We start from the raw sequence: 16,505 nt of genomic DNA, 5'->3' as shown, positions 1-16,505 counted from the left end.
CAGAGTCTTTCCCTATAATCAACCCACACACCTCAACACAGACAAAACAGAAACATGATAAGACAACAGAATAACTCCAAAATCTCCCCTCCCTCAAAGCTTATAAATGGGACATTGAGAGCAAGGAAATCAATAGCCACACAGTCGAATTATTTGAAAGGGTAACAGAGGAGATTAGAAAAAAAGCAGATCAATAAAGTGCTTGCTGAGCCCAAATAAGATATAACAAAACAATCAGCAAGATTACAAAAGATACTAATAAAAAACTAGCTAAAATATTTAAAAACATTTTACAAAGCTAGTTGAATTAAACAAAATGATACGAATCAAGGTTAGTAAAAAAATTAGGGTTCACAAAAAGATACCAAACAGAAATCCAGGAGATTAAAAATTCTATTAAAAGTATGGGCAGCAGAAGTGACTAATGTGAGGACAGAGGGTCAGAACGTGAAAACAGAACTGGTATCAGAGATCAAGTATTGAGAGAAACCTTAAAAATAACAAAACAAAAAAAAATGAGTTTGACAGCTGCTAGAGGATCCAAAGAAGACAAATATAAGATTAATTTGATTTAGTGAAAAATCAGAATACAATACAAATGAAATTTAAAAAACTATTTACAGCTTGACAGCTTGATATTATTGCCTGTGATGAAATGAACAGCTATTTTGAAGAAAATTAAGTCATCATAATAGCTAGTGCTGATTTACTATCATCTTGTCTTGAAGCCCCACCAAACTACGGCTCTTCTGTCTACATTGGTTTTATCATGATGTATCTTGCTGGATTTTATTATATGTGATAGTATAAACAAAAATTGTTATAGGCAAAGAGATAATATAGAAACCATTGTTTATTTTCTGTTAGTGGGTTCTAAAAACCCTACAATGCTTTCATCCACTTGAATGGTTTTACACTGACTTGATATGTTTGAAGCTATAGTATATGAAGTTATATTCAAATATTTCAAGGAAAAAGACACTATGGCAACTACTATTAAACCGGGTTATTTGGTGGTGAAGCACTAGGTTGCTGAAACTGTCATGCTTTGACCTGTACTGTTATGATGTTATGTCCTCTTTTATCTCAATCTCTTCCTTATTCATTAAAAAAATTATTTAGTTATTTTTTTATGATTTTTTTAATTAAGGGGAAAAATCAAAAAAATTAGCAGGATATATTATAGTAACTTATTTGATTTCCTATTAACTTGATTTGAAGTCCTGTAATACTCCCACTATCTTGTTTTGACTGATTAGACTCTGTTCCGTTCTGTATGATAGTATCAATTTTGAAGGTATAGGCAACTACTTTGAAGGCAATAAGATTCACTATGATGCCCATTCTGGTTTGACTATTATCTTCTTTGGAAGTCCTGTAGTGTTTACAAGGTTTAGGTTTTATTGGTCTTGTTCTCTACTGTTTTGTTCAACTTTATAATACCTAATGAGATAGACAATTCTTTTTAAGGAAGCAAGAGGCATTATGGTAACCATTGTTGATAACCTTGTACTCTGTTTTTATATCATGTGCTATGTCTATCCTTGGTTTTGACTGACAGCTTTGTTTTGCCATATTGGACTTTATTCTCTTTCAAAAGGGTAATAAGAACTAAGGAGTAATAAAACCCTACATGTGTAAATTGTGTTGTAAAAAAGAGAGGGAAAAAAAGTGCTCTAAAGTATACAACTGCAAGTATGTTTAGAGGTGTTAAACAGATGCCCATATTAATGTTTTTGGTTGGATCATTGAACACAACTGTTTGCAGTCTCACTGTTTGAATGTCCACTTTGTATGCTTTGATACTGTGACTTGAGCAACTGTCTCTAGGATGATAATTGTAATCTATTAACTGGTGATTTCTTACTTTTTTTTTTTTTGTAGTTCTGTATTAATTGTACCCTTACACTGCTTTGTTTTGTTTTGTTTTTTCTCTTTTTCCTTTTAAATAAAATTTTAAAAAAACTATTTACAGAAATAATAGTAGAAGACTTTTCAAACATGGGAAAATTTAACATACAAATGACATATATAGAACCCCAAATAGCAACAATCAGAAAAGAATCTCGCCACAACTTGTATGTCAGAGTCAAAATACCAAAAGTTCAGCTTAAGAACAACAACAACAACAACAACAAAAATCAACTTGTAAAGTAAATGTATTAGAATAAGCATGCAGGCCTCTCAACATAAACCTTAAAGGCCAGAAGAGTCTGGAGTAAGTGTTTCAAATCCAGAAGAAAACAACTTCTAACCCAGACCGATACATCCTGGAAAGTTATCTTTGAAATCTCATAGTGAATAAGGTCTTTTCATAACAAACAGTACTTAAAGATACTTGTAAAAACAAAACCAGCATTCCAAAATATTCTCATGGATATTCTAGAAATAGACAACTAAGCTAACAATGACAAAACGTCTAATGCAGTAAATACAGTAAGCAGGGTGAGCAGTTAAGTTGAGGAGGGGAGTCAGAAAAGAACCAGCATTCGGAAAGCAATGCCATCACAGGAATTATTTAATATCTTCTAATAATATCTATCAATATGAATGGTCTCAATTCCCTAATTAAGACTGGCAGAAAGGATCACGGAAAAACCCAACCTTATGCTACATACAAAAACATATTTAACCCAAAAAGAAATTTATAGACTAAAAGTCAAATGAGGTAAAACAACATCCCAGGCAATGGGAACCTGAAAACAAGCAGGAGTAGATGTCCTGTCCTCAAAGTGAACTTCAAGCCAAAATGGATCAGAAATGGTAAAGAAGATCATCACATTTTAGTTAAGAAAGTAATACAACACAAAGAGGTAAAAATTATAAGCATATATACACAGAACACCAGCACACCCAATTTCATAAAATAAACATGACTGAACATAAAAGATCAGATGAACGCCACCACAATTATACTCAAGGACCTCAATACCCCACTGTCATAAATGGGCAGACCAACTGGACAAAAAAAATCAATAAAAAATACCCAGTTGAACCAAACCTTTGAATTTTCATAAATCTCTACAGTATGTTCCACCCAACAACAGAATTTACATTTTTCTCAGAAACACATGGGACCTTCTCCAAAGTAGATCACATATTACTCAATAAAGTATGCTTAAATAAATGCAAAAAACTGAAATTATCCCATGAGTATATCAGACTCTATAAATCGATGCAATGATTTGCAGTTCAATGAAACTACAAAGCAGTGGCAAAGGAAACCCAGAATCTATACAATTACAAGGAAATAAAATAATTTTCCCTTGAACAATTAGTGGGTTACAGAAGATATAAAGAAAGAATTAAGTTCCTAGAATTAAATAATTCCAGTATAATATATCAGAATTTATGGACCACAATGAAAGCGTCTTGAGAGGAAAGTTTATAACTGTGAATGCCCTATCACAAAAACAGTGAGTCCAAACAAATAACCTAATGATGAACTGCAAGGTCCTAGAAAAACAAGAGCAATCCAAGCCAAAAGTTAGTACAAGGAATGAAAATATGAAGATCAGAGCAGAAATTAATGAGATAAAGACTAAAAAATTACAAAGAATCGAAGAACTGCTTCTTTGAAAGACAAAATAGATAAACTCTTAGGAAATCTTAGCAAAATAAGGGAAAAAAAACCTCAAATCAGTACAATTAGAAGTAAAAAGGGAAAATCACAATGAACATCATTGGAAATCAGAAGATTATTTAGCAGCTACTTTGAGAAACTATACTCTGATAAACTGGAAAATATAAAATGAATGGATTCCTAGATATATACAAATTATCAAAACTGAACCCAAAAGATTTAAAAACCAAGAACAAGCCAATATGAAGCAATAAAACTGAAGCAGTAATAAAAATTTACCAGTTAAGAAAAGTCCAAGAGTTGATGGATTCACTGCCAGATTCTACAAGCAATACGAGGAAGATCTAATGCCAATATTCCCAAAACCCTTTAACAAAAATACAAAGGAAGGAGTACTTTCAAAGTCATTCCTGGAAGCTAGCATTACCCTCATTTCAAAGCCACACAAGGAATCACACAAAAAAGAGAACTACAGGCCAGTCTCTCTAACGAACCTAGATGCAAAAGTACTGAAAAGATACTGGCAAACAGAAACGCAACAAGTCATCTGAACGATCATACATCATGACCAAGCAGGCTTCATCCCAGCAATGCAAGGACGGCTCAACATAACAAATCAATAAACAGAAGTAACAACAAAAGTCACATGATCATCTCAATCAAAGCAGAAAAAGTCTTTGACAAAATTCAACTTCCATTCATGATAAAAAGTCCTAAAGAAAACAGGTACAGGAGGACCTTATCTCAACCTGATAAATGCCATTTATGACAGACATATTGCCAACATCATATGAAATGGGGAAAAACTGAAAGCTTCTCCTTGTCATCCCCTTTATCAAGAACAAGACAAGATGCCCACTATCACCAGTCCTATCATAATACTTTTAAGGATTAGCTAGAGTAATCAGGCAAAAGAAAGAAATAAAAGGGTTATGTGTAGGAAAAGAAGTCAAATGATCATTATTTGCAGATGATACAATCACGTACAGAGAAGACCCGAAAAACTACAGAAGATGGAACCAATACTTTCAATGCCCATACTTCTAAAACTTATATTGAGATTTAATGCAACTCCAAACAGAACAACAGCTGCATTTCTTATGAAGTAGAGAAAGCATTTCTAAAATCGAAAATCAGAAGAGACCCAGAATACCAAAAGAAATCCTAAATAACCAATGAACAAATCAGAAGGCATCACAGTCCTGGATTTCACATCATAGTACAAAGCTATAGTGATAAAAACAGCATGGCACTGGCATCAAAACAGACAAGTGGATCAAACGAGCAGAGGAGACAATGCAGAAACAAGCCCAAGAAAGTTAAGCTAGTTTGTCTTTGACAAAGAGGCCAAAAAGAAACCCTGGAGAAAAAGATGCCCTCTTTAATAAATGGTACTAGGAAACTGGTTGTCCATATGCAGAAGATTGAATCTAGACTCGTATCTTTCATCATGTACTAAACTAAAACCAAAATGGAGCAAAGATCTAAAGGTTAACACAGAAACAATCTGCTGGACAATGAAATAGGTAAAATTCTTGAAGACATAAACACAGGCAAAGACTTTATAAACAAACTCCAATTACACAAGAAATAACATCTAGAATCAACAAATGGGCACAGCAATGGAAACAACCAACAGAGTGAAGAGACAACCTACAGAACGGAAAAAATTTTGCCAGCTGTTCTTAGAGAGAGGACTAATACCTAAAATATATAAAGAATCCCTCAAAATTAGATCTCCCAATAAAAGACCCAATCAGCACATGGGCAATTGAAATACAGAGTGACTTTTCAGAAGCAGCTCATGTGGCAAATGAATATGTGAAGAAATACTCGGCATCACTGGCTGTGTGCAGACCCTACTGGAAGAGTGCATATGAATGAAAGAGGAAAGGGTCTTGGTGTAAAAGCTCCAGTGGCTCCTGGGATGCGAGGTTAAAGACTAGAGCAGATTTGCAGAGTGAATAAGCTGAGCAGAATCAACAAGTCATTTTTAAATAAATTTGTCCTGGGGTTATATTCCTTTTGCCCCAGTAAGATTGCTTAAACTAAGTCAACATGTGTCATGTTGCAAGCCCTCCTGTTTTTTCTCTGTCCCTTGACCAAAACTCTATACGCCTAATGTTGCAAATGTTTTTTGTCCTGCATCTTTGTTCTTATGCCCTTAATTATAAATAAATAGCTGCAGGGGTCTCTGCTTGGGCTGGTTCCCCCCCGCCAGGCTTTCTCTGATAAGTCTCAGTAAAGCAGCCCCTCCGAGCCTCTTGATGTTCGAACCAAGTCTCGTCTTCAAGTAGTCTTTCATCCTCTGCACTGCCACAGGTGCACACTGACAGCTGGCCACGAGACAAATGCAAACTAAAACAACACTGAGATTTCATCTTACCCGCAGAAAGAAGGGCTGTCACCAAGAAATCAAACCATAACAAATGCTGGTGAGACGACAAGGGAAAGCAGAACCCTTCTATATTGTTAGTGGAAATGTAAACGAGTACAACCACTATGGAAATCAGCATGAAGATTCTACACATAGAAATTTCACTTGACCCAGCTATGCCCAAAATGTTTCTAGGTATTGCCCCAAAAGAGCAAAAGACATTCTACTTCAGTGACACAAGAATGGCAGCACAACCAATAACAGCTAAATCTTGATAGTGGCGTAAGTATCTATCAACAGATGGATAAAGGGAAAGTGGCATTTATATACAATGGAAGACCACAAATGGGGCACCTTGAAAGCGTACGGTTAAGTGATATAAATCAGACACACAAACTTAAATATTGCATGGTTTCTTTTAAATGAGAGAACCAAAACTTAAGTAAAGAAAAAAATAAAAGACAGATGACAGAAAATAAGGAGCTAGAGCTTTTGCAAACAGGAAGGAAACCAAGAGATGCTAGAAAGTATAGCAAAGAGAGGGAAAGAAAAGAAAAAAAACTGAAATGTGCTACATACCATGTACCAACTCTCCACAAGGAATGTGATCATTATGTATGGTAGACATGTGCTAATAAAAAATAAAAATTTAAAAACATTAAAGAAAAATAAAATATTAAAAATAAAATAGAGAAATAATTTTTTACACTTTGCAGTACAGTTTCCTCACAAAACAGGAAACAATAGGCATCAAGGAATATTAATATACTATTGCATAATAAGAAATAAAATTGGTATAATGACTTACAGGGATATGTAAAAAGATGTGTGGACATATCCTAAAGTCTATATGAGGGTTTGTGTAAATGTAACATTCATGATCATGACTTAAAAACATCTTTCCACGTGGAACATTTGCAATAGTATGTGTAAGTATATGCATATGCTCATGCATGTACACATAATTATACACCTTACCTACACACACACTAAAGATGAAGATATCATGGACTAGAAACAAAGAGAAATATAAATTAATAATGATTTAAAGCAGGCACCAGGTAATGGTGCCTAAAAATGTCCTCCTTAAGGAAGCAAGCCAGAGCTGTATGTAAGGCTTAAAAATTCAGGCTGGGGGTGAAGTTCTTGCACTTAAGAGAGAATGTCAAAAGTAGCTGTGCCCAACGCCTGTCACTACCACTATACAAAACCCACATCTAAGGGCCGGAGTAACAGCTTCAGAAATAGGCCCCGAGCAAAGTCCTGACTTGATCCATGACTGGACCTAAAATATACTTACAATCACTGTCAGGGGAGAATCCCAAGAAAGTGACATCAGACATGGTCCCAACCTGGATGCCACAGAGGGGCCTGCTAGAGACAGTCATAGAACCTGACTGCAACGAGGGTGATAAATCTTCCCACTAAAAATGAACTTTCAAGGCAACGTTCCAAAATATAGGAAGAAACAAGCATAAAAACAGCCTCCTCCAGAATTAAAATGTGGCAGGTGAATCTGTTTGAGAAAATATGAAAGCAAAATAATAATCTAAAGGTACCTTTAAAATGGATAGACACGGTTAGTAAACATACATAGAATTTCCCTTGCTAAATGACAGCGTGAGGATCTCTGTATACCGTCTCACCCGGGAAACAAAAATAAAGAGTGAAAACTTTTAGAAACTCATTTGATCTCTGCAGAGGTTTCCTGAGGGAATCTAACAGGCGATGAAACATTTATTCCAAAAGTAGATTAAACTGAATAACATTCAGTAAGGACGCAAGTCCACGGCTCTTGAGTTATGACCTGCTCTCTTTTTCCTCCCCCACAATCCACTTTTATGAAGGCGCCACTTAAGGCATGGTCAAGAATGTAAGGTTTCACTACCCTCAGCAACAAATCAAGACATACCACATCTTATTAGATCACTAGAACTTTTCATCCCCAGCTTGGAGTTACGTTGGAATCCTCATTTAACAGTAACAGTAGAAATAGAGATTTTTGACCCGAAGCAAATAAGAAGCTGGTAGTCCTTCTTTATCAAAGTCAACAAGTTGGGTCATCATGTACCACAGAGAACCTTGGAAAGAAATACTGAAAAAGTTTCCTGCTGGGTTAAAAAGATACTCCAATAGCACCTTAAATGCTACCTCTTACTCATTTAATTGGATCACACTGTGGATCCTGAAGGCATTCTCCAAGACAAAGTAATTATCTTCCAGTAGTAGAACTAAAATCTTGAATGTGCACCAAAATAAACAATCATAAGAAGAGACAAAAACAGCCTTTAAAACAGTTTATCTTAGACATGTAGTGGTGAACCATAATCAGTATAGGATAGCAATAAACAGAAATCATGCTTAAAAATGCAATAGAAAATTCAGAATTTAAATGTACAATAACTGAAATGAAAAATTTACTAGAAAGACTGATAATACCTTTGAACTTGCAGAAAAATTTGTGAATTTAAAGAGGGCTCAAGTGAAACATGCAATGCAAAGAACACAAAGCAAAAAGAAGGTAGAAAAATGAAGAGATTCTCAGAGGAACACAGGACATCATTAAGCACACCAATCAGAAATAGAGAGAGAAAGAGGCAGGGAAAACTGTTCAAGTAAACAATGTCTATAAACTCCCCAAATCTGATTGAAAACATTAAACATTTAAGGGTATCAACTCCCAGTAGGAAAAACACAAAGAGATCTACATCTTGAGATATCATCATAAAAACACCACAAAAGAAAAACAGAGATTAAATATTGAAAGTAGCAAGAAAAAGACGGCTAATCATGTTAAAGGGTGTCCCTATAAAATTAACATTGACTTCTCATTAGAAATAACGAAGGACAGAAAGCAGTGGGATGACATTCAAAGGGCCAAAACAAAAGCTATGATGCAAAATTGTATCCCCAGAAAAACTATCTTTCCAAAATGAAGGGAACTCTGCCACTCGGAGGCCCAGTTTCCAAAAAGGCTCCACACTCTGCTCCTCAGAGATAGAGCTGAAGATGTGCACTACTTCCTTGGCTAACGGTATCCTGCCACGTTAGTGTGAGTTCACAATGCTACAACCATGGCAAAAAACTTAGGAGTACCACACAGCCCCTGCTGCTTCCAAAACAAAGTCCCTAGTTCAGCGCATCTGTTATGGTCTGAGTGCTTGTATTCCTCCAAAATTTATATGCTGCAACCCTAACCCATAAGGTGATGGTATTAAGACACGGGGCCATGGAGAGGTGGTCAGGTATGGTGATTCTAGGACTTGCCCCTGTAAAGGCCCAAGGAAGTATGTTTGCTCTTTGTGCTTAGGTGCAACCAGGAGAGGACCCAGCAAGAAGGGATCATTTACAAGTCAGGAAACTGACCTTCACCGTATCTAAATATGCTGGCTCCTTTCTTTTGGATTGCATATTCTCCAGAACTATGAGAAATAAATTTGCAGCTGTTGAGAAGCCATCCAGCCTGCCGTATTTGTTACAAGAGGTTACACTAAAGCACCCAACCCGCTGACACTCTCTGACAACCTTCATCTCCCACCGCTTCTCACCGATGAGCCTGCAGAGCTGTTTATTCCTGTAACTGCCTCTTTTACTTCACTTTCTACATCCCCTCTTCTCACTTTTCAGCCAATCCAAACACTACATTTCTTGTAGAGCTCATCAAAAGGTACTTTCTTCCTCCGCTCCCCTCTGAACTCTTCTGACAATTCCCGTTGTGTCATGTAAGCAGCACTGTCTGAAACCTGTCCTGGGATGTGCATCTGGGTGCCAGAGCATAGGCACCACAGTTTATTCCCTTATTATACACACAGTTTTCGTACTAGGAAAACAAGTGTCCCGTGGGCATTCTCAGTTTGTATGACCTGTAAGTCGGTGTGTGAAATTTCATACCTGTCTTCCAGCATCAACTGATGTGATGGGCAATTCATCATCTCTATCAGCATACCCACAATCGTCCTCTTCCTTTGCAAGCGGGGCCAGACCAATCTCCTCAGGCGAGGTCTTCCATGCAGAGGCGAGTGCCTCTAACTCCAGCTGGGGCTCTGACCGCCCTTTCATCTCTGTGACCTGGGGAATGGTGTCTCTGCTGTCTGCAGCTGAGCCTCCTGTCGTCTCTTTTTGCTTTGGTAACTTTTGTCGCTTGAACCGCTTGCGGCAGAAATTCAGAAGAGTATGAATCACAAAATAAAAAGCCCGGCGAAAGCGATCCAGCGCTAACTGGACTTTGGTTTTTTTGGCCTCTCCTAGGTTTCCATTTCTCTCCTCGTTGCTGAAGGAATTGAGCAGTAAAGCAATGAAGAGGTTGAGCACCTGGAGATCAGATGGGTAACAGGAGAACGCAGATTACAGCAAAGGAAACGCACAGTCAGAGAATTTCCAGAATAGCTTTTCACAGGACTCAAAATAGAGTCAACTGAGAATTCTATGTCTGTTATCTCTCAAGAAAATTCACCTATAAAACAGTCGAGGAAGAAAGAAAGATAGTAAGACAAAAGAAAAGCTGAAGTCAAAGGATGCAAACAGTCAAATCCAGCTCATGCAAATATAAATAACAAGTATCTGTACAGCCGGGCAAAGGGTTTTGTTTCCTGCTTATCATACTTTCCTCAAACGAAATTCAAAGGAAGAATTTAAAAACTTACTTGATACTACGTTTAGAATAAACCCTTTAGTAGCAAACTATTGTAAAAGAAGCCAATGCATTTGAGAAGACATTTTTTCTTTTAAAAAATTAAGAAACTCACCACAAGTTTTCCTATCACCATAATCAACACGAAGACGAGAACACACAGAGGTATGCTAACTTCTTGCATGCATTCCCACATGGTTTCGATCCACTCCCCACACAGAATGCGGAACACCACCAGGAAGGAATGGTAGAAATCTCCCATGTGCCAGCGACGGTAGCAGGACTTCTTACTAGCGTTACAAAACTTCAGATTCCGTACGGAGCAGAATTTATGGCCAAAAAGCTGCATGCCAACCACTGAGAAAATAAAGAGCACGATGGCTAGCACCACAGTCAAGTTTCCAAGGGCTCCAACAGAGTGGCCAATTATCTTAATCAGGGTGTTTAAGGTTGGCCAGGACTTGGCTAACTTGAAGACCCTCAGCTGAAAAGGAGACAAAAACAAACATGAAAGAAGCTCGTTAAGGACAAACTCAGTATGTTCATCTACAAAGCAAATGACACAGTCCTAAGCCACAGCACTTAAATCTCTTTCCAAAGTCCAAACCATCCTGAGCACGGTCACCAACTATCTACAGCAATCTAATACTCACCAGCAGCCAGTTCTTATTTAAACAGGAAAATATTCTGTTGTAATTTTTAATGAGAAAGGTGTTCAGGATGGTGGCTGAGAACATGTGTTAATTATCTAAAATGATGCTTTGACAGTCTGTGTCATATACCAGATGTCAGCAAACTCAGGGCCATGGGCTAAATTCAGCCTGCTGAGTTTCTATGTGTTGTGAGAAGAATTTGTTTACATTTTAAATGATGAAAAATAAAAATAATCCAAAGAAAGCTATTTCATGACACATGGCGTTCATATGAAGTTCATACTTGAACATCCATTAATAAAGTGCTATTGGAGCATAGACATGTTCATTTGAATGCTAATGGTTACTGTGGTGCTATGATAGTAAAGTACAATGGTTTTTGTTTTGTTTTGTTTTATTTTGTACTGAGGATTGAACTCAGGACCTTACGCTTGCCAGGCAGGCACTTATGCCGCTGAGCTAAATCCCCAACCTGTAATGGTTTTTTTAATATGAGACTACATGGCCTGGAAGGCAGAAGATACCTATCATCTGGTCCATTTACAAAAATAGTCTGCTACCTCCTGCATTATGCATTTCAGACTACAAGTCTGAATTAAACCTTAAACAATAATGAGACTGATGCGACATTGTATACCCATGAGAACCAAGGTGAGCAGCTACTCCAGACAGGTATACTTTTTCCAAAGAGAAATATTCTCCATGGAGCTTCACATACTATCAAGGAAATAACCTTAGAGAAAACACAGCAACTATTTTCATGAGTTATTTATTTACTATATTAAATTTTAATGTAGACTGGTAGCTTCATACCAAAAAGCAAGCCTGTTAAGAATCAACCATTTGGGGTTGGAAATATTGCATACCAGGAAAACTTACGCTTGGAGAAGGACTACTATTATCTACTCAGAGGGGCATTGCTGCATCCCAGCAAGAAATTGTGATTCTATCTTGACATATTAGCACTGCCATAAAATTCCTTATATCAGAGCATGCCTATGACAAGCCATGAAGCAGTGATGAAGCAGACATAACTTCACTGAACATCAGTAAATGTCAGTAGAACAAACTAATAATGCCTGACTTTGAGCAGTGTAGCCTTTCAATATACCATAAGAATAAAAGTGTAAAGTATACTCTTTTATAACTGTATCCAGGGTCTCCCTAGCAGTTTAGAAATCCTTCCCTCTCCAAAAAAAGAAGTAATTTTTAAAAGGAGAGAGGGCCACTGCTATAGTGTTACAGCATTTAATGTACTTATGGGTGGGGCGTTTCAAAAGTGGCTTACTTAGGGTATAGGAATGTGGATTAATAGTGTGACTGGGATCAAGGATGTGGATAATGGAAATTTCATCCTGAGCATGAGTGGAACCAATCAATAGGCTTATAGCCTGGACGGAACATAAAGGGAGACAGAGAAGACTTGCTGCTGCTCACCTCCTTCTACCTCCCATGCCATGAATTATTTCTCCTCTGTAACACCCCTCTGCCATGTGGCTCTGCCTTGGAGCCAGCTGATTATAGACTGAAATCTCTCAAACTGTTCATTGAAATAAACTTTTCCTCCTTTAACTTGTGCGTGTCAGGTATTTTGTCCCAGCAATGAGAAAAGTAACTAAGACGGATTGTGGTACCAGAGAACTGGGGTCGTTGTTGTGACACTACCTGGCCATATGGTTCAGAAGCATTTGGAATTGGGTTGGGAAGATTCAGAGATGCTGGCTAATGAAAAGACCTAGACTGCTATAACTGAACTTGAGGGGAGAGTCTTGTCAGGGTTCAGAAGACTAGAATGCTGACAGAAATGCAGCCTGTAAAGATAAGGCTCAGGATGTTTCTGTTGGGAAGAAGGGCTGCACTGGCAGTTTGACTCTAGGCCGTGTGTGTTATGCTTTGACAGAAAATTTGTCTGCCTTTTACTTATGTCCAGAGACTTCGTCTGAGACTGAAATTAAGAGCAGTGGACTACTTAATCTTGGAAAAGAAATTTCAAGGCAGTCTAGTGTTGAGGTGGTAGCATGGCGACTGTTGGGAGCTTTTAACTAGATCTATTAATACATCATATATCAGAATGATGCAACACACTGAGTTTCGCCAAAAGCTCTGATGGCAAAGAAGGATCAGAGAAGAACTTGGTTATTGAGAAGGAAGAAGACAGTAGAAAAGATGGCCAGAGGACATAAGAACTAGCAGGACTCCATCCTTTGCATCCTCAAATTTACATGTGGAATTTTTATATGGAAGACTTTCCTTTGAGAAGAGAGCCCCAGAGCATCATGTTCCAGAATGGTGGCAGCCTAGAGAATTTGTTCCTTGAGATTCGGTTCATAGTGTTCAGCAATCAAGGCACTCGATGGTCACAGCCAAGAGACAAAAAAACCTGGCTACTGTTCCAGCTGGCAGCAGATCTTGGCATTACCCATGTGATGCCAGATTGAGGAACATGCAGAATGCAGGAGTTAGGGTGTCAGGAAGGCTTCCACCTAGGTTTCAAAAGGGAGGCAGGTATGTGCCCCCTGAAAGGACAACGTGTGAAGCTGAGTGTGAAGTCAACAGTGAAGTGGAAAACCCAGAGGTTGGAGAAACCAGCAACACAGATTGTCTGGAGAAAGCTGTAAGGAGTGAGCAAAGCCAGCCCAAGAGAGAAGACAGTTCCAATTTCAAGAAAATAATGCATCCCCTGCAACCCTGGCTAATACTCTTATTTCTTTGAGGGTACATCTGTAAATGTCTGCCTGATAAATTCCTTTATGTCCCTTACCAGGAAAGTCTGTGTTATTAAATAGAAAGGCAAAACAAGACATCTCCTTGTTGCCAACTATTCATAATACAGAAATGATAGAACTTGAAAGAAGAAATGAAACTTTAAAAATAACTAGTGGTCAATGATTATAATAATTCAATGGGTGGTGTTAACAGAGTTGACCAGCATCTAGCCAGAAACAACAAAAAAGCAAGAAAAATATTACTACAAAATATCTATGCACTTTCTGGACCACACAAGGTGGAACTTGTTTGTTATTTATTCAAAACACGGGGATTCAAAAAGTCATTTATGATTTAGATTAGGTCTAATCCAGGATAGTGAAATCCCAACCATCACTGATGTCCATCATTGATGTCTTCACCATTATATTTGGTGGACATTTTATTGAAATTATATCACCCACAGAGAAGAAGGAAAGGCCAAAATAACAGTGTAAATAGTGTTTCTCAAAGAAAGACAATAATTCAAAAAGAATTCAGAAAGAGACCAGATACTTGTAACACTGTATTGTGTGCTGAAAGTTTTAAGATACACCACACAGAGAAAATTATTAAATTTAAAAACACTGTCATTTTATATTTCTTGTTATCTTATGAAAATTAACAAAAAAATTTCAATTTATGGTCATCCTATTCATAAATAATTGGACTGGTAAGTGGTTAAAGAGGCCTCCAAGGAAATTGAAATCACTGATGATGCTGGCCCCAGATGTCCACCTGTCTTTCAAGGCGATACGGGTCTCTCCCACCTGTTTAGTGCAAACAACCATCCTGGACACTGGGAGTTCTCCTCAGCCTCCTCCTCAAGAGTCTCAGGCCAGTGAATCATCCCGAAGCACAGAGCACAGCCACCATTAAGCCCTGACCGCTGTGCTCTCTTCTGCAGTGGTCTGCTCGCACTCCACAGAGAGCACTTCTTTCCCTGCTTTAATGGCCTGTGCTCACTCTGCAGACCGTGTTTGCCCACCTTGAATAAATGTAAAACCTCACCACTCTTGTCATCTGTCTTGCCCAATTTTTGTTTAGAACAAAGAGCCTCACTCCAGTTAACATGGCTATTATAAAAGACAAATAAAAGGTGCTGGTGAGTGTGGAGGAAAGAGAGTTCCTGCACAGTGTTGTTGGGACTGTACATTAGTGCAGTTATGGCAAACAGCATGGAGGTTCCCAAAATATTAAAAACAGCACTACCATATGATCCAGCAGTCTCGCTCCTGGAGATAGATCCAAAGGGAATGAAATCAGTGTGCTGAAATGATCTCTGCAGTCTCATTTACTACAGCGCTATACCCAAAAACCAGTGGATGGACACACAGAGAAACTCAAGTGCCTATTAACTGATGAATAGGTTAAAAGATGTGATTATAGTGCCTGTGCACACACACACATATACACAGAGGGAGGCACTCTTCATCCACAAGAACATGAAAGTCTCCTTTATGTAATATCATAGAAGTAAGTTAAGGTCATTAAAAGAGAAGTAAACCAGGTACAGAAAAAAATGTTATATGATCTCACTTATATGAAGTATTTTAAGAAGCTGATCTCATAGAAGTATGGAGTAGAATGGTGGGCACCAGGTCAAGGAGAGAAGAGGGGAGGAGATTATGGAAAGCAGTCAGGAAAAGTTTGGCAGCAGATATAAATTCTAGAAGGAATGAGTCCTGGTGTTTGAGTTCACGGTAGTATGTCTCTATAACATACCATATCACCAAAAAGGATAGAAGAAGGAACTTTGAGTGATTTCACCATAAAAAACAATGAGTGTGTGAAGAGACAGATGTGCTTGCCCTGATTTGAACATTACATAGAGTAACATGCACCAAAACATCACATGATACCCCAAAAATATGCACAATTTTTATGAGTCAGTGAAAAATAAAAATTTTAAAAAGAATAAAACATAAGAGGCTGGGGATTTAGCTCAGCGGCATAAGCACCTGCCTTGCAAGCAGGCGGTCGTGAGTTCGATCCCTGGTACCGATAAAAACAAAAAAGACAAAAAAAAAAAAAAAAAAGAATAAAACATAAGAAATAAATAACCTTTGAGGCTGAGATATAATAACAATATTTTGTATATAAGGAGGATATCAGTTTGGGAGGAGCTTAGACTCAGAGTTTGAATGTTCCCTCCAAAACATGTTTCCCATATGAAATTAAGTTGTTGCCATTGTCAAAATGCCCATATTACAAAGATAATATATGCATCTAATACAATTCCAATAAAAAATATGGTTAGCATTCTTCACAAAATCTCTTAAAATTTGTAAGGAACCAAAGAGACCCAGAGTAATCAAAGTGATTCTGAGCAAAAAGAGCAAAGCAATAAGCACTACAATCCTGGGTTTTCAAATTACACTACAAAACTACAGTAATAAAAACAGCATAGTGCTGGCACACAAAAAGGCATGCTGACCAACCGCAGAGAATTGAGGATGAAGAAACAACTACCTGCACATTCAGACATTTGATCTTTGACAAAGTAAGCAAAAACAT

The 16,505-nt window shown here is 37.7% G+C and overlaps 1 protein-coding gene across 18 annotated transcripts in view; it reads right to left on the bottom strand.

The window, feature by feature from the left end:
* The window catches only part of Scn11a (sodium voltage-gated channel alpha subunit 11), a 209,677-nt gene that overhangs the window by 43,239 nt on the left and 149,933 nt on the right, over positions 1–16,505 (bottom strand). For all 18 annotated transcript variants that reach the window (XM_063225143.1, XM_063225138.1, XM_063225142.1 and 15 more), the window contains 2 exons: positions 10,706–11,074; positions 9,852–10,271 (listed from right to left, as the gene is read on the bottom strand). In XM_063225143.1, the coding sequence (XP_063081213.1) occupies positions 9,852–10,271; positions 10,706–11,074 (789 nt within the window). The remainder of the gene's footprint in view (positions 1–9,851; positions 10,272–10,705; positions 11,075–16,505) is intronic.

Source organism: Cavia porcellus, unplaced genomic scaffold (genome assembly GCF_034190915.1).
Source record: "Cavia porcellus strain 051 isolate PalLab524CR breed Dunkin Hartley unplaced genomic scaffold, mCavPor4.1 scaffold_15, whole genome shotgun sequence".
NCBI classification, from domain to species: Eukaryota; Metazoa; Chordata; class Mammalia; order Rodentia; family Caviidae; genus Cavia; species Cavia porcellus.
The sequence above is the reverse complement of the archived record's forward strand: the minus strand, read 5'-3'. Positions and strand labels throughout refer to the sequence as shown.